The sequence below is a fragment of the Microtus oregoni genome, unplaced genomic scaffold (assembly GCF_018167655.1).
Source record: "Microtus oregoni isolate MIOR12 unplaced genomic scaffold, Mior012 000037F_ref0000500, whole genome shotgun sequence".
Classification (NCBI taxonomy): domain Eukaryota; kingdom Metazoa; phylum Chordata; class Mammalia; order Rodentia; family Cricetidae; genus Microtus; species Microtus oregoni.
Window position 1 is genome coordinate 22,152,696 of NW_024543096.1, and position 25,347 is coordinate 22,178,042.

Below are 25,347 nucleotides of genomic sequence, written 5' to 3' on the forward strand. Positions count from 1 at the left end.
AGGCACTTTTATTGGAGAAGTAGTGTGCACGGCGACTGCGCTTCTCCCCTGACTTTCTGGATGACCTGTTCAGAGCAGCACCAGCCCGAGTGCTGTCTCAGAGCTGAGAGAAAGGTGACTTAGACCCATTTGTTGGCAAGTTCCCAAATGCAGTTGGACCATCTGAATTCCACAAGGGTTTCTGTTGACAGCTACATTTTGACCCCCGCCCCCATCTTTTGTTTATTGTTTGAGAATTTCATACATGTGTATGTTTTATCACGTTCATATTCTTTTCTTTCCTCCAGTTTCCCCCACCCCATCCCTCACTATTCCCTCCCGATTTTGCGTGTTCTCTCTTTCTCTCTTCCTTTACCCTTTGGGTCTACTTAGTGCTGCCAGAATGTGCATCGGTGTACGACTGTCTGCCGGAGCCTGAGCAGTGTCTCAGGAGCTGTATTCCTGAAGAAAACTGTGTCTCAGCTAAGGGTGGGACTTACTGATCACCTCCATGCTCCTGGCTGGGATTTGTCTGCCTTGGTTTACTGCACATTTGTCATAGGTACTGTGAGTTCATAGGCACAGTCTCCCTGTTGTGTCTAGAAACCCGTTTGGCTGATGCCATCCACCACCTCTGGCTTTTACAATATATCTATCCCCTCTTCCTTGATGATTCGGATTCTTGGGAGAAGAGGGTGTGGTCTATATGTCCTGTTCAGTGGCTGAGCACTCTGCAATCTCTCGCCCTCTGTACACTGACCAGTTCTGGGTGTCTGTGTCAATCACCATGTACTGCAAAAAGAAGTTTGCTCTGATGAGGGTTGAGAGATGCACTTAGCTATAGGTATAATAACAAGGTTCTAGGAGTTAGTTTAATATGATGCCCATTTATCAAAATAATAGTAGTAGGTTCCCCTATAGCCTGTGACCTATTACAACTCAGGTTCCTGGCCCTGTTAACAGTGCTAGACAAGAGTTTTATCTTATGGAGTAGGCCGTAAATCTAATCATAAAGTGTGTGGTTACTTCTATAATATTTATGCCATTATTGCACCAATCGATGTATCATTCCAGGTCAGGACCCACAGGTTGAGTACCACTATTCTAGCGCTACCTAGTAGTGATGAAGCTTCTACATTGGTACCAGCTTGATTTCTCCGTGTTCTATGACTCAAGCATGTAGTGTCTGTAGCAGCAGCATTATACAGTCAAGTTCTGAAGGGTAACCCAGAGCAGTGGTATTAACTTGTAGTGTTTAGGGGTTTATGGAACCTTACTGACTAGCAATTCCTAGTAGTTTGGCATTCTTGACTTCAGATATATAAAAATATAGTACTTTTCCTTAAAAAAAAGAGAAACAGTATGAAAGTATGAACTGATTTTTCTTTTAACCTTATTCATGTGGGGATGATAAGCTGAGTGCTTGAGAGATGCTATTTATACTCTGGAAATACGACAGTTTGGAGAAAGAAAGGAATAGCTGGTTGGGAAGGCTCTCATATGAGCCCAGATGAACCAGAACAAGAGACTTCTTGTTAAAAAATTCTCCCAGTGCAGGCCACATCCAGGAGGAAAGACCTCTGGGGTTGAGAGCATAGTTATATAAGGGTCATTGTTTGCAAAGTAAAGCTTGCTTTGCTGTGTTGAAGGGGATATTGCAATCAGCAGTCTCTCTTGTTTAGGGATCCTGGGGTAAAAGTTGTCTCAGTGTCCTTGGAAAGCTAGAAGTGCAAGCATTACAAACAACAAACAAGCAAATCCTGTCAAATCCCAGTAGTCTCGAGGCAGAGGCAAATGGATCTCCATGAATTTGAGGACAGCCTAGTCTACATAGCAGGGTCCCGTCTCAAAACCACCACCACAAAAACCTAAGTAACTAAACAAACAAACAAACAAACAACCTGTTAAACACCTCACACTCAAAAAAGCTCCTGGATCTCCAGTTCTATTTAAAACCCATGCTAATCTGCAGTAGTATTATCAGAGCATAAAGCCCTTTCCTGTATTGACACTTTGTTGAAAGGTGGTCCTAAAACTTAGAAAAGTGTTCCTTCTAGTGTTTATTCCACGAGTTAATGCATCCAAAGTTAGCCCCAAATTCCTGTTAGACTGAAAGAAAGGAAAAAAAATATCTAGACTCATGCTTTGATGCATTGAAGTGGCACCAGAGTGTAGGATGGCAACATAGCGGCGAGGTTGTTCTTATGTATAATTTCTGAGTGGATGACGTGTGTGCTCTGAAGTCACGTGATAACCTTATAAAGCCTTATAGATGTATCATAACTTAGTCTTTGTTGTTTATGTTGTTATCGTTCCTGAACTCTCCACCAGAGTCTGGATGGGAGCCTAGGTCTGAATGTTGAGCTTCGGCTGTCCCTCCTTGTGCTGCAGAGCAGAACTCTCTCTGCCACGTCGCTCAAAGTCTGATTGTAATGGTCTCACCTTGGTTCATCTGGGCCTGTAGGACACTGGAGGGGGAGGGGTGTGTCCTTGACAGCAGCGCAGAGCTCGGTGCCTTCTGAAATTGTCTTTGAACCGATTATACAGTAAAATCATTATTGAAACACACTCCCCTCAAGATTCCAGCAAAGAAAGTAGCTTTACTTGTGTGTGAAAAATGAGTTTTGAGACCTGTGGAATTTCTGAACACTTCATTAGCTCACATATAAGTGATTTACTGAACACTTTGCTGGAAATTTGTATGGATGGATGGATATCTATGTATATGTGTGTTTACGCAGACACATGTATGTCTCTGTCTTCCTTTTTTTTTTTTTTTTTACTTATCCGTACTTTCTCTGCCTTTTTAACTATCCCCAGGACTCAGTTCTGGACTCCATACAGAGCTGTGTCATGCCATCGTTTGGTTTTAGCCAATGATTCTTGGCCCAATTGTCCACTAGCTTCATCTCTTAGGCCTCTGGCCACCTCGTGTCCTTGAAGTCTCCATGGTTACTGTTGTCAATCAGCATCATGTTTGAGAGGTATCATTTTTCTCCCTGCAGAACTGAGATGTCCCTTGATTCTTACCCTTTATTGTCTTGCACATGCTCAGTATTTCCCAACTGGCTGCCAATTAGACTTATAGGGAGTCCTGGCTCCACTTTTTGAAACCATCTCATGTTTGGCACTGTCTGAGGAGACTGCTTAGTGAGGAAGCATTGACGGCCACCAGTCACTATCTGGGGAGACGATATACTGACTGGGCAGGAACTCTATGCACACCCCAAGTGGGAGTTAACTTTTTGGTTATGGTTAATATTCACTAGAATGTTTGTTTTTCAAATAATCTCAGTGACTGTGTGTAGCACGATTAATAAAAACTCAGAGACAGATATTGGGGTTCAATCTGAAGGTCAGAAAGTAAAATAGCCAGCCACTGGCTTCTACCTCTACCTCAGTCCGAAATGGCGATCCTGCCTTCAGGAATCCTTAGAATGAGACTGTGTCTGAGAGCTGTCTCACCCCATCTTACATTCCTCTCTAGGGCTGGGATTAAAGGTGTGTGCCACCACTGTCTGGTCTGTAGGACTGACAAGGCGGCTATTTTACTCTCTGATTTTCAGGCAAGCTTTATTTATTAAAATACAAATGAAATATTACTACACTTGTGTATAATAAATTTCAGACTGGGGCAGTGTTCTGCTATACAGTGAAATGTTCTGGGGCGTGAGGAAGAGATCTCTTTGTAAAAGGATGTGGTTTAGCATTTTAAAGGTAAGTGTTAGATTATCAAGGAATAGCTGTAGAGAGATAGACAGCAGAGAGAAAGAGAGGCTTAGTCTGTTCTTAGGCAGGACCATGTTTATTCACAGTGAGCGGACACTGTCACCCTTGTGTATGGGTGATCAAAATGTCTATAGAAGAAGATGGGATGCAGCCCTTATAGAGGTGGAAATGACTCCCATAATTCCAAAGGGAAGCTGGGAAATACAGTTTTGCTGCAGGAAACTATCAGTAAGTATCAGGCATTTGTAATATATTATAATTAGTATTATAAATACATTTGGAAGGGCTTCCAGACTTTCTCCCTGCTGCATTCCCAGACTTGGTTTGCCTGTATTTATGAAGATCAAAGACATAGTTTTCTATTCCATACAGATATGTCAATTTTTGTTTTGATAATTACTAAATCAGATGTGACAGAACTGGTTTAGGCCCAGGTCTTCAGGGACTAGATCTGACTTGGTGATAGAATTCAAGACTGAGGATGCTGAGCAGTGATGACACTGAGGTAAGTTAGACTCGGGGTGCTGTTCCATCAATAGGAAGGCAACATCCTAGTGTATTGGACAGTGCCGGGCAGTGAGGAACCGAAACTCTTTAATTTTCTGTTCATTAGGCTGTTTAGATTTGAGCTATGGTTTTTTACCCTGTAGGCCTGAAGTTTGTATAGTGCCAGGAGATAAATGTGTTTATGACTAATAAACCAGCAAGCACCTGATCATCCAGGAAGTAGAGAAAGAGGTATAAGCTGAGAGGTGGTTGGGAGGGGAAGGAAGGGAAGGTGCTCAGAGTATCAGAAGGTTCCAGAAAGTTAATACAACTTCTCTGATGCATTTGGATGAGACATTCCTGGACAAATGTCAGAGATGAGTGACAGGATGCTGTTGTATTAAACTAGGAAGTGACATCCCAAGGCCAGACGTTGAAAACAATTCAGCCTGATGTGTGGGAAGCCCCCTTCAAACTTCCCAAGGCCTGGGAGCCCTGTGATCCCTTATTTCTGACAGCCCTATAGAAAGATCCAAATTAAAACCAGAGCAGCCTTCAGGCAGGCCTGGGCATGATTTTTGTCAAATGGAAATACAAGTTTATGATTTCTTAGAAGCTGTGTTTCCAAAGAGGCAAACAAGCATGTCGAGGGCTTTGCTGCCGCCCTAGTTCCTTCAACAAAAGCATATTATGGTAAATGTGTTATCTCTTGAGTCCCTCTGCTGGGAGGAGATTTATTCGAGAGCACAGTTGGAAGGTTTATTGTGAGGATGGGATTTTTTTTTTTTTTTTTTTTTTGCTACTGTTCCTGGTTTTGCTCCTTGCAGAGTTTCGCCTCTCTCTAGGCTTGAGAGAATGCCAGCACAGCACTGGTTTGGGGTGCTGAAGAGGGAGCACAGGCCTTCATTTAAGCTGCCCGACTTTGAGATCTGTGTCGTCTTTCCAATGGCAGAGAACTAGATCAATCAGCAGGTTCTTGTGGGGTTCCCAGTACAGCCCAGTTACTTCATTTCATGGAATCTGCTACCTGTTTTAAAGGTCTAAGCCATCATTACCGTGTTGTTTCTTCTTTGCTATGGTGAGTCTGATGTCTTCTGAAAAGATACTTTCCTGTTACCGTTTTTTAAATGTATTTTTGGAGTGCACTAATTGATGTTAGCCTTCACTGGCAGCTGGGAAGCGGTTCTCTCTGATAACATTTTGAGTAAAGATGGAGAAATTGTTGAAGGGGCTTACCAAGAGCTTAGGTGTGTTTTCCAGCTAGCTAAACAAACCAAACTCAATTACATAGAGCTTAACAGGTGTTCAGGTGTGTGCCAGAAATGATGGTAACCATGAAAGCAGTGCTGTGGGATGAAAAGTAACCGAATCCGCTTGGCGTTGGTTGGATAGAACAAGAAGAAGCACATAGGTCAGTGGTCCCTGCTCCGATATGGCCTATTTGTGAAGCCAGTAGAGACAGGCTGTTTCTGTATTTCTGCTCTGCTGACTGCGGGATGTTGGGTTTGGTTTTGCTGTTGAACTTGCTTTTCCTTGATCTCATTATGTATCCGTCATGCTGCTGCTCCAAGCAACACTTATTTTCTTTAACACAGGATCAGGAAAAGGCATGAAGCCAAGAGTGGTGGGGGGAGGGAATGAAACATGAGGGTAGGCAGAACGCAAAAAACCCAGTGACCATAGTGTTCTGTGGAATAAGAGCTGTGTTCGTAGATCCAAATGCAGCAGGGAGTTTAAGAAGGTTTGGAAGAAGGTATAGAGGGACGGTCAAGAGGATCTTAGGGAAGGTGGCTCTTGAGCTGAGCACCGATGCATGGTATCGGCCAGGGACCAAGAGGCAGTGGCCTGTAGACATGTGCAGATGGCAGGCCGGGGTTTGTGGGGTGGCTGTTCTGGAAGAGTGGTCAGTGAGAATACAGGAAAGTGTCTGAAATGCAAGCCTGGACAGTAGCCAGTGCACGAGTGTGATTTAATGTCGTCAGCAGGCCAGGCTGTCTGTGCCTGCACGAGGGCCAAGTGCCTGCAAGAGGACTCTCCTCCCTTTGGATGAGCTGGTGCTTTTCTCTTCATGTTCTACGCCTTGGAAGGCCACTCTCAGCTGCGCTCTAAGTTGAGTTTTGAGTTCGTGCATGTTTTGAAGTTTGAAGGTTTTTGTTTCTATTCGTAGATTCAGGTAGTATGTCGTGTGTGTGTGTGTGTGTGTGTGTGTGTGTGTGAGAGAGAGAGAGAGAGAGAGAGAGAGAGAGATTCCAAGGACCTGGCGTCTCACTTCCCAGTTCCTTAATGCGATGTGCTGATATCATGCTGTTTAATGAACAGTGAACAGTGATTGGCGTAGAAACTGGTGATTTATATTTGCTTTGTTTTTGTTTTGAATGCTGTTTAATAAACCACACCAAGTTATTTTTGGCGCAGTCGGAGCAGTCATGGAGCTCAATTTTCAGGATAAAAAGCATTTAATGAAAAGAAATAGTGAATATGGAGCTGGGGTTAGTCATCACCTGTCTCCATCAAGCAGTTCCTTGTCAATCTGTGCTGCAGACACAAGGCCGTGAAATTAGAGACTTGGCATGGGAAAAAGAAATAGAGTTGAGAGTCCTAAAGAATGGCGTGTGTGGAAATGTAGAAAGATGACGTGTGTGTGGTGTGTGTGTGTGTGTGTGTGTGTATGTGTGTGTGTGTGTTTGTATACACACAAATTTATGTATACATCATCCCAAAGGCTGGAGTGATGACATCAGTGAATGATGGGGTCACTGAAAATATAGTGTTTGTGTTGCTTCTGATTGTTGACATTTGACCTGCAGGACAAAAAGCATGAGAGTTCAAGTCTTCTTTGGGCCAGTGTAGGATTTTATGATAGCATATATATAGCATATATATGCACATAGCTCCATAAATAGGATGGATTTTGAATTAGTTATTATGCCATGATTGCATTCATATAGTTAATAATATTTTTAGTTTTACTATATTAATCTATGGTGAGGTAATAAAAGGTAATATATTTATCTTACTGTATTATTTGTTCTCATGTGTCCAAGTTGTCTAACTGTATTTCTGTCTATGCCTTCACCTAAGGTGAAATTTTATCTGGACAAAACAAGATTGAGATAACCGTAGCTGTCTGGATACTGTGAAGGGACCTGTGAGGTTTGTTGCTTGGTCAACGGTTGTGCTTAGACATTGGGGCTGAGCTCTAAGGCAGGATTTTCTTGGCACTCTCCGTCCAGGTGAAATGACCCGCTTTGGGGAGCTTCCTCACTCCCCTAGACCGGTCTGTTCACGCTTGGCAGTGCAGTGCTTTCAAGCTGCAGCATGCTTGAGATTGCTTGGAGGTTTTGTGAGAAGCCTTGTTAGTGGGCCCCACCCTCAGAGCTGTTGAATAGCGGTGGGGCAGGGCCAGAGGATTTGCCCTATACCAAGTTTTCTGGTGACATTGAGGCAGCTTATAGGAAGCTCACACTCTGAGAAGCATTGGGCTGAATGAAGCACGCATCTCAAACACTACTGTACCTAGGGGCCCTGTGAGGATCTCGGTTAAACACTGACTCTGACTCAGCCTGGATCTGAGCGTGGGAATTTGCATTTTTTTTTTCTGTCTTCCAGGTGATATCAGTGCCCTTGAGTTCATTAACCAACCCTTTATTAGGGATGATAAGACCTGAGAAATTAAAACATACAGATTTTGAGTCCTATACAGCTCAGATGTCCCAAAAGTAGTTTGGTTTCAGTAAATCTGTTGTCCAAGGGAAAAATTTTAAAATTGACTTTGGCTTTTCAATAGAGATTTTTTTTTTTTTGAGTGAAATATCATTTCCTTACCTGTACCCCACCATTATCCCGGACATTCTACGGCTCTCCTCAGAAGTTCTGTAGATAAGAATGCCTTTGCTCACTCGGTAAGATTTTTGCCCTTCAGCAAATGCTTCCTTGGTTCAGTCTACTCCTGTGCTTCAAATGAGAAAACCTTCAAGTTCTTTTATTTGAGTAAGCTTTGATATTTACTTCCAAATTGAGTTATTTCTCATAAATGCTCCCAACAAAGAACTTGAAGATATAATACCATTATGTCCATTTAAGTCCTTTTTGGTCATGCCACTGGAGTTATGTCCAAGGAATTATATAATAAATAAGGCAATATTAATTTTAAAAAAATAATAGGGATTTGTGTCCTGTGCCTGCAACAATTTAGGATTGCATTAAGAAAATTAATTGCCTTTTATGAGAAAATTCTGGTTTCCTTATTAACAACAAATTAAATATTTTATTGTTTTCTCCGTTGACTCATACAAAAACCGTTTTGCTATGATGGGCTTCAAATTTGCTCTTTGTTTAATTTTCATCTTCCCAGATTCCATTGCTTCACTAGTTCAGGTTTTTTTCCATGAAAGAAATAGTCTCACAGGATCAGTAGTAGCTCCTATACTGCTAGGAGATGAAAATCTCAAACCAGAAGAGCTGACTCTTAATACTGCTTTAATCTTGGCTGTGTTATATTTTCATACACAAAGAAGAAAGCCTGCACATCCCTGCCTGTATGCCCGTCACTGTTCATGTCATGTAGTCGCGTGATACAGTTGCATTGCAGGGAAACCATCTCCAGGAGGGAAATAAGTAACACAGCATCTCACAGCTCCCAAGTGATCAGATTGGGATTTGAACATATGTAGGGAAGCCTATCTTCAAAGCTCTGTTTTCTTTTATGTGTAAAGTTGTCCTAATTCACATGCTAGCTTCTTTGTTTTGTTTTCAAGGCAAGGTTTCTCTGTGTAACAATCCTGGCTGTCCTGGAACTTGCTCTGTAGACCAGGCTGGCCTCAAACTCGCTGAGATCCACCTGCCTCTGTCTCTCAAGTGCTGGGGTAAAGGTGTGTGCCACCACTTTCCAGCTCACCTACCAGCTTCTTTGGAATAGTGTTCTTAGAACATGGACATCAGACCCAACAAGAGGAGGCTTTAAATGGGGAAGTGAAGAAAGAAACTCCCTGGTCACTCATATCTCTTTAGTTTCTGATCCATCAGCCTCCAGGAACTCTGTGAGCCGTGTTACATGAATCTAGTCAAGATGAGAGCCCAGTTGGGGCTAGCATCCCAGAGTTTATATGGTAGACTTGCAGAGAACACTGTCCTGGCTTGTGAAGCCATTATCTCTGGGCTTCAGAACTGTTCTTCCAGATCATGGCTGAGGTGTTAGAGCTGAGGCTCTACAGTCGTCTCTTCTTTGCCGGCCCTCTCTGTCTTGTTATCATGGAACAAGTGTGTTGACTCACGGTAGTTCAGCTTTCTAGACGACTGATATCGCTGATGCTGCAAATCCAGTTTCTCATTCCCCATTCCCATCACTGTGAAGGCTGCCGCCTTCGTTCTGGTCCCTCCTGATTTGTTCCTAGTCATCCTTTATTGTAAACCAGGTACATGGGGCTCAGGCTGTTGTGCTGGCAGATGGCTTCTGGGGGAATTTTAGTCCATGTGGATGATGAATTTTAATACAGGACTTGATGATAGCCCCGTCAAAGAGTTGTGGATGTTGTTTTGCAATGTTCTGCGGAGGCATTGTGTTTTCCGCGAGCCGCCGTCCAAATAAGGTCATCTTATTAGTTGGACCATACATCTTCAGTGGTAGCTCGAGGGGGAAACAAGCACGATTCTTGGATGAGGATATTTGCGATGTGAGGCACCAGGGGTATTGGTGCATAGTTCAGAAAAGAAAATGTTCACAGATTGTGAGCATGTGCTACCAACTCACAAGTCAGGAGTGTTGGGAGAGCTCAGCGCTTGAGAGAGAGCGGATGGATCCGTCACTCTCTACTTCAGCTTACTGATGCAGTGGGACCTTTCCTCCGCTCATAAAACAATTGACGAAATTGGGGGCATTTGGAGGATCAATTGAGAGAAAGCACGAAAGCACCCAGTGACTGCGGTAGACTTAGAGGATTAACATGTTATAGAGAGGCTGTGGGTTCCCCGTACCTCACACTTCATTTCAGGGCCAATTTTGAAAATTAAAGGTAAGTCTACCTGTGTCAGGCTTGGTAAGACAACCTGTTCACAGAGTGAAGGTCAAAGGCCCGCTTCCCACAACTCCACTTTTGTTAGCTGGTCGGTTGGGGAAGATGAGCCACCAATGTCAAACCCCCCCCCGCCCCCCATTACAGACTGAGTTCTAACAGGGGCACCATCCAGAGAAAGATGTCTGATTTGGGTGATCTGTCAAAGACTGTGGAGTCAGAGAGAGATTTTGCAGAGATTGACTCCATGAGGTAAAAAGGCAAGGCTGTCGCTGACACATGCTGCCCAGGTGTGACTATCATTTCATAAGCGGTCCCCAGAGTGCCGTCTTCCGTGTACAAGGATGAACAGTTTGAAAATGAATCCTTGCTCAGACAGGTGGGCTGGTCTCCAATGGTTCATTGACAGCTACAATGAATTCATAAGCACGTCACACTTGGCAAGTATCAACTGGATCGCAGCAGTAGAAACTTGCATTTTCCTGATTACAAAGGTATTCTTCTACATAGGTACATACCACACATTTTTTTCTTCTTGAAACACTTTTATTGTGTATATTTAATGTATACAGCATGATGGCTAGGGTCCATAGCAGGTGCTAAAGTTTTTAAAAGTGAGACAAATGAGTACCTGTCACCCAGTGACGTCACCTTTGGATTGGTTTCGTTGACCCACGCAGATCAGATTTGATTTTGCATGAGTTCCATACCCAATGCAGGAACTCGTGTATCTGCTGCAAACATCACAATGTCTTTCCTGTTTTGTGCCTGTGAAATGGAGGGGGTATAGATCTTATTCGGATAAGGGCACATTTATTAAAATTTGCACAAGCTTTATAGATTCTGTCTTCAATAGTTGAAATGAACCTATGATGAAGTAATGCAAAATTTTTAGAGTCCTGTAAATGTGTAGCTACAAGGGACATACTTGACATTTCTTAGGTCAATTTGGGATTTCCGAAGATTTCTGTTTTTAGCTGATGACATTTGGTGGCCTTTCTGTCATTGATACGGCCTTTCAGTGAGCTTCGGGTGGACAGGGCTGACAGATTCCTTTATTATTGCTATTTAGACAATCTTCATTAATCTTCCGGGGACCTTTAAAACGCCTCCACTGTTAGCTCAGTCTTCGCTGATGGTTATGTGCTACTAGGACTACCCATTGTCCAAGGGCTTCCTCCGTTTCCTTAAAGTATAGAACGAGGCTGTAGTTCAAAAGTAAAATCATTAGTGCTCTTTTTGAAGTTAGAACATGAAAGATGCATGAAAAACATCTATGCCTCAGACTCTTTATTTCTTTGTTTCTAGTAGAGAGAAGAATGTTAAATGTTCAGGATTGCATGGGCTGTGCCTGTCTCTAGAAGCCAACACGAGAAGGGGGTTTACATTTAGTAAGAATGGTGTAGGATGATGTAGGATTGAGGAATGGTGAACTAAAATAGAACCCCAAGAGGAAGACTGTGTGTGTGTGCGTGTGTGTGTGTGTGCGTGTGTGTGTGTGTGTGTGTGTGTGTGCGCATGCGCGCGCCACAATTTGCATGTGAAGCAGAGGACACCTTGCTGTGCTCAGTTCTCCCCTTCTACCATGAGGCTCTTTGGGGCTGCACTTGGGTTGTCAGCCTTGGCAGTAGGCACCTTTCTTGCTTTCTCACCAAGAAAAAGATCTAAAAGGCAAGCCAACAACAGATCCCTTTTTGTTTTTAAATAATTGTGGACTCACAGAAAATTGAAAATAACAACAGGTTTCCTCACTCTTCATAGAAAGTTTCTGAATGATTTCTCCAAAGAGAAGTCTGCTTCTGGAGAAGGAGGTTGTGTTCAGTGACATTATGAGCTCGTGAATTCTCCTCTCACTCAGAAGCCTGTGCCAACCCCAAGGTTTTCCTGTGGCAGAATGAGGACCAGTACAGGCTAGAATGCCTGCTGACTTGTGGACATGTGCTTCCTTTCATAAAAATATGGCAAGAGTGTACATAAACTGAATAGTTGCCAAACACTGGGTTTCTGTTGTGAAGTCTGCATGTATGTATCATCTAGGTGTTCACCAGAATTGGACGTGTATATTTTATTTTACGTTATGAATGTAGTAACCGGGGTTTAGAAATATTAAACAGCCTCTCAGCATGCCAAGCCCAGAGTAGGTGGGACCATTTGTATCAAATTATATCAGGAACCTAAATTTTGCCTCAGCTCTGTAGCCGCAAAACCTCAGATACACGTTTTAACTTTATTGAACTGTATGTTGTACTTCTATAAAATAGAACTGATATTTACTTCAAAGAATTGCTGGGTTTGTTTTAAAAGAATAAAACATTACAAAATGCTTATTAGCCCATGGTAACTGTATGAAACTTTTTTTCAAAGTACTTATTAGCCCAAGGTAACTGCCTATAATGGTTGGCTCTCCTTCTCCATCCTGATTTTCCAGTAATTATTTTTCTTCTTGAAACAGTGTTGTTTTAGATAAGATCATAGCACATGAGTTCATGCACATCAAACACATACAGACACAGGCACACTCACACACACACACAGGTGCGCACACACACACACACACACACACACACACACACCTACTGACTCCGTCACCTACACACGTTTGTCTAAATTGCTCCTCCAGAGTACTTTGCAAAATGCTATGCTCATTAGCTTTAAAATCTGCATAATTATTGTGATGTTAGCCAGGCTATCTGCATACTGTTGGGCAAATACTCTTGTACATAGCTGGATTTCTCTCTAGCATGGTTTGGGGTGGGATTTACGTTCTTTCTCATCGCTGCACTTGGTTGTCTCATCTGTTTCTAATGGACTGGGATTTATTTCAGAGGCCTCCAAGTACTCTTGTTTCCTATTTTTGATTCATCATTAAATCCGGAAAATCTGTTCAGCAACCTGAAGAAGGTGAAGTGTTGTTTGGACACCCAGATCCCTTCTACGCCCACGTCACTTAGCTACAGCACTTGACTTCTGTTCCAAGCCTGTTCACTTTCATCCTCTCTCTAGAGCCCTTGGGTGTTGGTTTTGCTTTTGTTTGGTCTTTGGGGAGAGAGTACTGGAAGGGGTTGGTGAGTTGTACAGAGACTAGAGATGGAAGGTCCGTCAGACTCTTGTTCCTCAAACACATTAGTCACAGAGTGTGCCTTCCAGTGCTTTCCTTTTTCCATTAAAATCTTCATCCAGAAAGTCATCCGTTCATATTGGTTTGTCATATTGGTGTGCTGACTGGTTTTCATCGACTTAACATGAACTCTGAAATGGCTGGGAAGCAGGAAATCTTAATTGAGAAAATTTCTCAATATGGTTGGCCTATAGGCAAGCCTTTAGGGATTTACTTGATTAATGATTGATGTGAGAGGCACTAACTCACTGGGGGCAGTGCCACTCCTAGGCAGGTAGGTGATCCTGGGGTATATAGGAAAACAGTCTGACCAAGCCTGAGGAGCAAGCCACTAAGCAGTTTTCTCCCAATCTCCTGTCTCCAGGTTCTGGAGCTGACTTTCTTCCCTCAGTGATGAAGTATGACCTGAGAGTTGCAAGCTGATGTAATAGACCCTTTCCTCCCCAAGGTTCTTTTGGTCATAGGGATTTAACACTGCACTAGAAGCCATAACTAAGACAATTGGTATAGCCAGATCCCACGATTAGTATAGCCAGATCCCACAATTAGTATAGTCAGATCCCACAATTAGTATAGCCAGGTCCCACAATTAGTAAAGCCAGATCTCACAATTAGTATAGCCAGATCTCAGAGAGACACAATGATAACATTTTATAAAACAGTATACAGCATCACAACCAGGATAGCAAATACCAGTACAATTTAATGCATTCATTGAGATTTCTCCAGTGGTGTGTGTGTGTGTGTGTGTGTGTGTGTGTGTGTGTGAGAGAGAGAGAGAGAGAGAGAGAGAGAGAGAGAGTTATTTCCATACAATTTTATTAACATGTAGATGGTTACATATTTACCATCACAGGCTCTCAAGTATTTTTAAAAGGGTTGGGAATGCAAGTATTGGAAAGGACTAACAGTCTTTGGCCCTGCAACTCATCAAAAATAATAAAATATTTTAAGTAATTAGAGCAATGTCATAAATCCTATACCTGTCTTTCAATAATCTCCTTTTCTGGATTTTTTTGAATGCAGAGATCACTTTCATGTTTTATGTATACATTTTATCAAGGCCTGGCTCATATTCCTTCCTTCTGGGATGATTAATTCACGCTTAAAATACAAATACATGCTGTTCAAATGCACTGAAAAATATTTCCCCGGCTTCTTAGCCAAGACCAGGGTTTTTCAAAGCTTACATCCTTATTATATTTACTTTCAACTATAGTACGTGAAAGTGTTTTATAGATGTTTGATCTTTGGAAGGTGATATTTCAGCCTTTGATAAAATAGAAGTGTAGGTGAGCACTTCCTGGTGGGGGTAATCATCAAACTTGTGAGTCCATGATCCTTCCCACTGCTATGGTTTCAGCTGTGTTGGCCATTGTCATCCATGTATTTCTCTCCCCTTCCCTCCTCCTCTCTCTCCTTCCCTCCTCTCTCTCCCCTCTCTCCCTCTGTATTTTAACTTCCCCTCCTTCCTTCTCTCTCTCCCCTCCTTCCTTCTCTATTTTCCTCCCTCCTTCCTCCCTCCCTCCTCCCCTCCCTTCCCTCCTTTTCTCCTTTCTTCCCTCTCCATATCCTTCTCCCTCCATCCCTCCACCACTGTGAAAGTGTTTTGTGCACTTCTTCTCTTTGCTCTATCATTAGAAACAACATTTTTTTCCTCTAATGGACTGTGACAGAAAGTAATAAAATTGTAGTAGCTGTGACATGGGCTTTATTTGGAATTTAATATGTTCTCTGAAAAAAAAAAGTACTGGAGATGATTCACAAATTCTTCAGAGAATAAACGCAAATGAAATTTCTACATCATCCTCTTGCTGGAGATATCGATGAGCAATCAAGTTAACTGTTCTTTTTCTTGTTGAATATTGGGGATTAACTTTTCCTGCAGTTGTTTGTCTTGAAATTTAAGGACTGCTTTTCTGTACTGGTCGAGTTATTGAGAAAACAACACAGAAACAAAAACAATTGTATGGATTGAGAGAGCCTACCCAAGTGCTTCTTGAGGGAAAGGTTGATGGCATAGGGGTAATGAGAATTGAGAAAATGGTTTCTGGTACTGGAAAAGCCAGTCTCCTAGACTGTGAATACTAGATGACCCTGACTTGAAGTGATGTTCAAGGGAATTAAAAACGTACAGCCCATTGGGCTTGATCACACATCCTTTTATCCATCAAACACTCTGTGTTCACAGTATTCTGTCTGTATAAATAAGAGCATCCAATGACACAGTAGCTTCTTGAAAAAAAAAATCCATGGGGTTTGATTTATTGTGTACACTCACCATGGACCATTTGCATTTTAAATGGCTTCATTTAAATGACCTAAATTCTCTTAACTCGTCTTTCATCTTCTGATGTACCACACCTGAGTTCCTAGAATTTGGGATTTACCTTGGTTGACATGGCCAGCTAGTTATTACATTGACCTTCCTGGGAAAGGAATCCCATGCCATGCTTGAGATTATAAAGAGGAAGTGATCATGCCTTGTATTTAACTATCAGGTTGTTACAATGATGGTGGGGCCAGAATCCCTAAGGAGCTTAAACACAGTGTGTTGGAGATTATGGGAATAGGCAAAACAAGGGCTGAGGAGAAATCCAGTGAGGAAGAGTGGGAGCCAGTCACAGGAGAGTGAGGTTCAGCCCTTACATGTTGGGTCTGCCCATTTAGCCTATTTTTTTTCACAGCACGCGTATCTTTTCACATCTTCTGCTAAGCCTTGTGAGAGTACTTTAGCCAGCAAGTGGAAGAACGGCGGGAGAAACAGGTTCTGAACTTGGCTGTTGTCAGGGCCCATTAAGTGATGAGTCTTTCCCAGTGGGAGCTCCAGCTGTTGGTACGTGGTTACTGAGAAGACCTGGAATTATTAGGAAAAGGGAAAGGCATTGCTAACAAGGTCTGGAAGGACACATTTCTAATGTGTCACATCGGAAGGGACCAAGAATGCAAGGCTCTGAAGAGTAGTCCAGTTTCCCAAAGATTTACAGATTAGGGAAAGGTAGTGATTCTTTCTTCCCCTTTGTCCTGAGACCCTAGGGTAACAAGCACGATGGTGCCCCTTTGGTGTGCGTCTCTCCTAGCTCAGGCTTGTGGTTTCCAATGTGGGTGCTTTCTTTATGGCATAGGTTCTAGTCAGCATTTTGTCATACTGCTCTCCGTTCTGTGGCTGCTGTGCTTTAATCTTGTGGGGTTTTGCTAAGTAAGCCTCATTTAAGGCTCACTACTGATCTGTTTTATGCATTTATTGGCTGTTGCCTGTGGCAACCGTTGAATTATCTTAGTAATACTCTCCTATGATATTAAATTAGCGGCAGACACTCAACAGCACCACTGAAGTATTATAGGAACTTATTTCTTGAACAGTTAGCCTAAAACATTTTGAAGATGTAAATACTTTTCCTTTAATGCGGGTTTTCTAGACCTGTCACTGTCCCGCCAGGGCCCTGTGCTCTATGCATTCCTCTCAGACCCTCGTTCAAGCTTGGGAAATGAGGCTCATCCTTCCTGTTCATCTTGGCGTAGGCATTTGCTTAGGATAAAAACGGTCCGACTCATGCATTTAAACCCTTCAGCCTTGAGCTTGTCTGGGATGGCATGCCGTTTATCATTCTTCATTGCTTCCTAGGAGAAAGGAGCAAGGGTGGAGGATGACCCGCAAAGCAAGAAATTATAAAACTGAAAGGGATTAGGGCTCAGTACTACATCCACTGATGATGGAGATAGAATGGCTGTATCTGTCACCAGAGTGCTGAAAAGCACACGCCCTCCATGGGAGCTCAGATGCTCAGTGAGCACACTGGTATAATAACACGGCTGCACGTGTTTGTAAGAAGACTGTACATTATGTATTTATGTCTCTCACATGTTCACTTATGATTCAGTCCAGTACGACTGTTTTCCTTTTCTTTCTTATGGTTTAAGCAATCATATAATTAACCTGTGGCATCTCCTCAGAGCTGCCAGTTCTCATTAGAGTTTAAATGTTCTTTTGCTGTTTTGATTTTTGGTTGTTTGGTTTTGAGACAGAGTCTCTCTACATAGCCTTAGCTGTCTTGGAACTCACTACGCAGACCAGGCTTACAGAGATCTTCCTGCCTCCCAAGTACTAGGATTAAAAGCATGGGCTGCCATACCCAGCCAAGGAATTTAAATGTTTGTAAAGAATTTCTCTTTGTAATGTGACTGCTGGTGGCCTTAAGAGAGGGCTGCCTTAGAGTTTACCCATGTGAATGTTGCTATAAAACCCTATAAGCATCTAATTAGGATGACCTAGTAATGTACAAGTGATACTACTAAGAACAGTTATTAAAAAGTATAATTTCTGAATTATTTTCTTCTCTTTCTTTTTAAACCTTTAGATTCATAGCCAAACCATGTGCCATAGCCCTCAACATCCAGGCCAATGGACCACAAATTGCCCAGCCAAACGCCATTCTGGAAAAGGTCTTCAATGCTATAACAAAGGTAGGAGAGTCTTCCAGGGACCCGATTTTCTCCACCTCCACTCCTAACGTCCAGTCATTCCATCCCGTCTCTCCTGGGTTCTGATGATCAATTTCTCCTATCAGACAGCGGCTCCTAAGAGAGAATATAGGTGTTATGATTGGACCCAAAGTGCAAACAGCAGATAAAGGACTTTCATGACCTCTTGGTTGACTCCAGCTGATTTTACAAGCTCTCTGTGCAAAGGTCTTGATTAGATAGAGGTTAGTCCAATCCAGCGCCCTTTTCAGCCTCGGGTGACATGAAGCGTACAGATACGAGCTGGGAGGGAGTGACCAGTCAAAACTTACAGTGGGGCACATACATGTGTGAGAAGTGGAGCCTCTTGGCTGAGCGTGAGTACCACCCGAACATTCTAGGGTTGTGATAGTCAAACGTGAGCGACACTGAAAGGCCGTGTTTGAGGACTTGCTGTGTGAAGGAATAAAGGAACTGGGCCAGCAGAGTTAGGAGAGAGGCTCACAGTGCGGAGTAAGTGAAGAGAGAAAACATTCAGCATCAAGGGAGTTAAGCAAGTCTAAACTAAAAATGAGACCAAGAGAACAGAGGAGGAAGTAGGCAAGTGATTGGTACATATTTAACTGTGAAGAAGATGAAGAGAAACATCAGGGACACTCAATCTGAACCTCAGCTAAAGGAAACAAGCCAACACGGAGCCCACACATTTTCCTCTTAGACCCTAAGATCCCTATGTGTCTCTCCTCACCCTTGACTGGAAAAGAAAGCACCAACAGGAGGGATGTGGCGTTCTGTGCGCTTCTGGATCAAACGGTTCCTTTGACCCCTTGCGGGTTTCCGGAGGGCCAGACAGGTGTATGAGGTGTGATTTGGCAGTGTTAAGTCGATGCTGTTTCTCTCTGGTTTGTGGTGGTAGCCATTAGCACCCTTAGTTTCATGGCTTGCAGCTGTTAATTCAAGTATCCAAACACTTTTGATTACCTCGCTGCCTTCACTCCTGCCAAAAGTCTACAGGAGTTTTCTCTGTCCTCTTAAAAATGATACTTTTGCTAGAAAATTTTGACGACAGATTGGGTATCTTGTTTAATGCCTCTGTAAGGAGAAGGAAGAGAATGATTGGAATTTTAGGGAAAGCTCATTTGTAGAGTTCAGCCTCGTGGGACACATACCCTGTGGTATTAGAGGAAGTAAATATTTAGAAAAGAACCTCACTTTTCCATGTAGTTTACCTTACTAAAGTGAAATATCTCTCCTATTAGTCTCATTATTTTTCTTACAACACTGAGGCTCAAATCCAGGCCATTATAAACGCTAGGCAAGAGCCACATTCTCAGGCCTGTCCGGCTGTGTTTAGGTTGTGCTGTAATGTCTGTAGGCTGAGGGATATGGATGGAACAAACAGAGCCTCAGGAATGCCTGGGCACACTGTCTCACTGAATACATACATAGCATGCTGGCTGTTATTGTCTCCTTTCCTCTAGCTACAGCTGAACACACTGTGCCTTGGCACTGGGGACAAAGTTCAGATAGGTCTTTCTCCTATCTCCAGGTCCATTGCCCTAGTTCGTGATGAATAGATGACCTCCAAGGGCATCCCAACCCCTGCTACAAGATTGCAAGTAGGCAAGAGGCTCCCCTTAGCTGAGTCACCCAGGAAGCACAGAAGTGGCTGCCCTGCCCCATAGCAAGAAACTTGAGAGAGAAGTCAACCCTATCTTACATCTCCTTGCTGTATTTGGTTGTTTCAAGCCCCTTCTGGGGGAACCAAAGGCAGTAGCTATAAGTAGATAGGGAACAGAAGAGAGGGAGTAGGTGGATCCTGGAGCGGGAGATGGGAAGGGACATTGAGTGCCTATTTGGGTGTAAACCTCTGTATGAGGCCAGACTCTTAAGTGTCTGTAGCATGCTCCCTTGGTCATTAGATTTTACTAGCAAGAACACATTATACTACATCAAAAAGTGAGTAGAATTATAAGATATAAGCCATAGAACATTAAATTCCCTCTGAATGCCGGCTCCTGCTATATGGGACCGCATTAGTCATCTTCTCCGACTCTTCTCTCTGATGTCACCAGAAGGACCCAAGTCATTGCATTCTTCATCAGTTTCTTCTCCTGGGGTAACATCTGTCTGCCTTTTATCTGTCCCTCCCTTCCCTGCCCTAAAGGAAATCTAACATATTTTAAATCCTACCGTGAACCTTCCCCCTGCCCTACAGGGAGACCTACTCCATTCTAAACAAATAGAGAACCTACCACCACTAGGAAATAATTAAAACTCCTAGTATTTGCCAGAGTCAGACCCTGAAAGTCTGTAAGTTGAAGAAGTATCTTTTTCTTACTAATGTTGGGCCTCCAACAAGTGCCTTAACTTTTGGAGGCCTTAGACATCTTTAGGTAATGTACTCACAGGATTTCATGGGGATTAAATAAAACACCACACACACATTGTTTAGTAAACGGTACGCCGTCTGTTTCAGCCAGTGTCTCCACGCTTTAGCTGCCTCACTCCTATGAGGAGGGAAAACTCTGCTGCTGCCTTGTGTTTTGAGAACTTTGGATTCCATGGTTTGGGGGTGGAGCCAAAGGACCCACCGTTACTTACTGCTGAGCCCATTTCAATATACCAAATGATTATTTTTTTTGCCAGTGAATGTTTTTTATTTTAAATAAAGATTTATTTATTATGTATACAGTGTTATGCCTGCATGTGTCCCTGTAGGCCAGAAGTTGGCACCAGATTTTATTACAGGTGGTTGTGAACCATCATGTGGTTACTGGGAATTGAACTCAGGACCTCTGGAAGAACAATCGGTGCTCTTAATTGCTGAGCCGTGTCTCTCCAGCCCCCAATCGGTGAATGTTTTTGAGTGCTTGTCTTTTGACTCATTTTATGTTGTTATTTGATTTTTAATTTGTATTGTTTTAATTTTTAATTGTATTGTTTGTAATTTGGGGTCATTTTCTTACCAAAGCAGTGAAACCAGCTACCTCACTTTCCAAATCAAATCAGTTCTCAAACTATAAGAGTAAAAATATACAGCGATTATGAAGCAGTGTTTCATAGTGTTGGATGACTTTTTCCTGGAGAGACACGAAAACACTTTATAGACCTCAGATGGGCACCAATATCCAACAGAAGTACTATTTTGCCCATGTCTCTTGGTGAGACCTGTGATTTTATTGGACTTCTGACAGAGCACCGGAGGGGTGTTCCTCACGATATGCGTGATACACCAATAGTCGCATCACTACGGAGTTCCATCACATCATGACAGCTGCATGGAAACTAAACGGTGGAGTCCCGATTTCTATTAACCCTTTACTTCCTCTATGCTCTGGTCCCTCTCGAGAGCCTTTGCAGTAGGAAAGGGTATGATGACTACAGTCTCAAGCGAGGGTGTCCTGAGCCTCCTTCCCTCTGTTTAGTTACACGTCGGAAGGCAGGAGCTGCTGAAGTAGCTCAGAGGCTAGGAGTGCTTGCTGTTCTTCCAGAGGACCAGAGTTCAGTTGCCAGGACTCACATTAGTGGCTCATAAACACTTGGAACACCAGTTCTGGGGCATTCTAGTATCCTTTGTTCTCTGTGGGGGTCTGAAGGCCCTTGTTCATATACATGAAAACATACATGTATGCGTTCTCTCTCTCTTACACAAAGACCACACACACACATAAATAATAAAATAATTCCTGTAAAATATTAGACAGGTTCTCTGTAATTTATCCTCATTTTTTTTTCTTTCCTAAGAAGATTGTCATTAATTTTAGCTAACCAGAAGATTATACAAGATTACTGGGAAAGTTTGTGCGTTTTGAATATATTTAAACTGTAAAACTAAGAGAGGAAGAACTGTGAGGGATGGTGTCGGAACAGAATGTTTAACAGTGTATGTTCTTACAGTATAAAAAGGGTGCCACTGACTCGAATTGAGCAGGAGAAGATGGTGGGAAACTTACTGATGGCAGGCAGACGCACTTAATAGCTGGGAGGCAGCTGATCAGCAACGCAGGCAAATCCAATAGCAGTAGAGGCATAGTTGGCAGTGCAGAAGCAAACTCCAAGAAAGATAATATTGTTGACCAACGTTGGGTGGGGAGGACAAAAGGAGGGGAGGAAATAATGGTGATTTCACATGTTGCTCATGTGTATTTGAGATAGCAAGTAGATATGAGGGAAAGTCATTAAAATTAGAAAGGAGGAAGCAAAATTTTCTCCTTAATATTCTTTCATTCAAAAAGCAATTATAAGTCATTTTACAGTATAGGTACAATATTAAAGATTTTATGTTTATGGAGCTTGTATTTCTGGTAATAGACTATTATTGTATACCTTTAAAATTAAGACAATTAAGACTACAGAGATGAAAAAAATGTGGGGCATAATTACCAGAATTAAATGGCTTTTTCTATATATATTATGAAATAGTTAAAAGATTATAAGAAAGGATGTCATTATTTATAATAAAACCTGAAAAGAATAACACCACAGAAGTATACATTACAACCTTGTACAGGAAGCACTTGCAGAAAACATTTAAATACTCATGGAGGCCATCAACAAAGATATTAACGTTTACATTAACTTAAGAAATGTTATATTAATTTTAGATATAATATAATAAATATATACCAATTTTAGGTATGAAGAACCTAATACTTGTTATGTAGGTAAAATTTAGCATATATTACTGAGACGTGGCTAATAGACCTGTGGAAAAGCAGGGCAAGGTTTCCGCGGGGAAAGGTGCAGCGAGCTGCCAGGATGAAGGGTAGCCATGGACACGGGGCAGCCATGGAGAGGGCCAGCCTTCTGCTTCCCACAGAATACCAGTAGATGTTCAAAGTGCACCTTGAAACTATTGGAAGAGATTTCTAATCATAATTTCTAGTAATAATTGCAGAACAGATTGGTGAATTCAAATGTATTTTTAGTAAATAGCCACATAGTTGTTTTTTTTTAAAAAAAAAAACTTGTATTTTTAAGACGTAGTATACTGGCTAAAAATAAACCTTTACAATAGAAAAAAATCTTTAATTGCGCTAATAAATGAAGAAATCCTACAAATAAGTTTAGAAAATATTAATGTTAAAGGGGGTGAAGCTCGACAGTACACAAGTTTAGTCTTCACCTGGAAGCAAAGCCTGAATGGTTCTAAACATATGAACAGGATGTTTCTCTCGTGACAAAGGGAAAGTCAAAACTACACTGAGAATCTGCTTTTCATCTCAGACTGGAAAAGAGGAAGATGCGTGGAGGTTTGGGAGATGACTGCTCTTTCTTTTGAGAGTTTAAGTTAATTAAGCTAGTAAATTTTCTATACTAAAAAAATTGCAAAAGCACAGACCCCTTTGCCCTACAGTTTTTGGTTCCAGTATGATTCCCGTCATTCGCTACAACCCGCCAAGCTTATCGTTGCTACGCTTCTAGATGCTGGGTGTTACCGAAGTGTCAGTTAGCAGAGTAGACTAGAAAGTTGGAGTTTATCCTTACACTTCAGTGTTCTCTCAACTGATTTGGAAGCCACCCAAGACACATTATAAAGGAAAAACCCCAAGTCCAGAGCAAAGTCCACAGTCTGCAATAATTTGTGTGATTGGGTGGGGTATGAGAATATGTATTCAGTTTTGTTTATGCAAAATAACCCTGGCCACAAAAAAAAAATTGATTGACTGTGGTTCCCTGTCAAAGGAAGAAAGGGGATTGAGATAACAGGGACAGTGTTGGAATTAGATGGTTTTTAATTTATGATTTGTGTACCTTAGATTTTTTTCTCCCACTATTAGTAAACTCAGAAATTTTAAAAAAATGATTTTTTTCTTGTCTCCACGTCCTACTTCCTTCCTGAGTTGTTCTTGCCTGTTTATGGTCATTTCTGGAGACAGTGTCGTTTTCTTCAATAGTATAGCTTTTGGGGGACTAGTTAGGAACAAGGAATTAAGAGGCAAAGTAAGGAAGAGAGTAGAGGGTAGTGGGGTGAATATAGTCACAATATGCTTTATATATATCCATATATATATAATATAAATATAATAAGACTGTCAAATATTTGTTTTTATAGGCTAGTAAAATAACCAATATATATTATAGGCAGTAACTCCCCCTTCCTCTCTCATATTTTCAATTAAGAAAGACATAAAAGGAGATTGCGCATTCTCTTATTACCACTGAAAGGAACTCGGGCACATGTTCAACTGAAAGTTGGCAAGTCACATTTATAGGCACAAAATCAGAACACTTTGTAACTGGATACCATTTGCTCTGCTTTTGGGTTATGTGTTTGTCTTAGTTGATTTAGGCCACCAAGATAGAATGCCATAGACCAGGGACTTAAGCAGCAGACATTTAACTCTCACGTTTGTAAAGGTTTGGGAAGTGTGGAAGTGTGAGATCTGGGTGCCCATAGTGTACATTTGGGGGGCGGGGAGAGGGAAGGAGTGAAGGAAGGGGGAGGTAGAGGGAGGCAGTGGTGGCTGCAGTCACAACAATCAAATCTCACTCTGAGATCTCCACCCATGCGACCTGCTCTTTCTCCAAAGGTTTCACCTCCTGACTCAAAAGAGAATTTTTAACAGAAGAGTTGTCGGGGTCACAGGCCCCTTGAATTGCTGAGATGCTTTTAGGTCCTATACGTAGATTCTGTTACAGCCTGGCCAGTGTGTCTTCTCATTACTTCCTTTTGGTTATTTCCTCTGATCATGAGAACTACAGTGAACAATACATCATGGAAGGGAGTTCTCTTGGCTGGCTTCATTCACAGTAGGTCCCCCTCTTGTGACTGTCGGCTTGAACGTGTTGAAAAGAGGAGGGAAAGAGAAAGAAGACAGGTGACAAAGATTCGGTTTAGCATATATTTTCCCAGTCCTCATCAAAGTCCCCTGTGGGTTGATAAACCACCCTTGTTTGTACTGCTGAAGAGACCAAGGCTCAGAATGGCTGGTGGGCTGAGCACCTGGGTCTTCATGTCCTTTCAGCACACAGCCCGTTAGGTAATACATGGTGTTGGTAAGACGACATGTGTGGTGTGGTGAGAAGGGATGGCAAGGGAAGAAAAGGTGAGGGACGTGAGGACTGGGGGAAGAAGATGAGAAAGGGCATGTGTACGTGGTGCTATAAATGACATCTTGGCTGTGCGATTTCCTGTGCTTTTTGTTCTCCTTGCATTATCTGTTTATAAAGTAAAAATGTACTTCCTTTTTTTTCCTCTGAGAAGGTGAAGTATGTGTTGATGTCTCTGTAAATTCTTCCCTGATGTCTCTGTAAATTCTTCCCTTGAAGTCTGATGGGACTGATTCAGCCAGCTGGCTGGTTCTTCCTCTCTTAGTTGCTGGTTGCTTCATAAGAAGTAACTGCCGACAAGAAAATATGCAAGCATCGGGGCAAGAGTCTTATTTTTCTGTCTGGTTTCATAATGTGTAATGTAGGTGTTATCTTTGTTCATGCTTCAAATGGATGGGACTAGATTCTTAGTCATAAATATTGAAATGCCTGCAGCAGAAATTAGAGGGAGAATTCAACCATATGTAACCTAAAACTTGTAAATGGTGTAAGTAAAAAAATGGATAA

At 42.2% G+C, this 25,347-nt stretch overlaps 1 protein-coding gene across 2 annotated transcripts in view; it reads left to right on the plus strand.

Moving 5' to 3' along the window:
- Positions 1 to 25,347, plus strand: part of Cers6 (ceramide synthase 6) — a 240,580-nt gene that overhangs the window by 50,517 nt on the left and 164,716 nt on the right. For both annotated transcript variants that reach the window (XM_041631425.1, XM_041631426.1), the window contains exon 2: positions 17,682 to 17,787. In XM_041631425.1, coding sequence (XP_041487359.1) covers positions 17,682 to 17,787 — 106 coding nt within the window. The remainder of the gene's footprint in view (positions 1 to 17,681; positions 17,788 to 25,347) is intronic.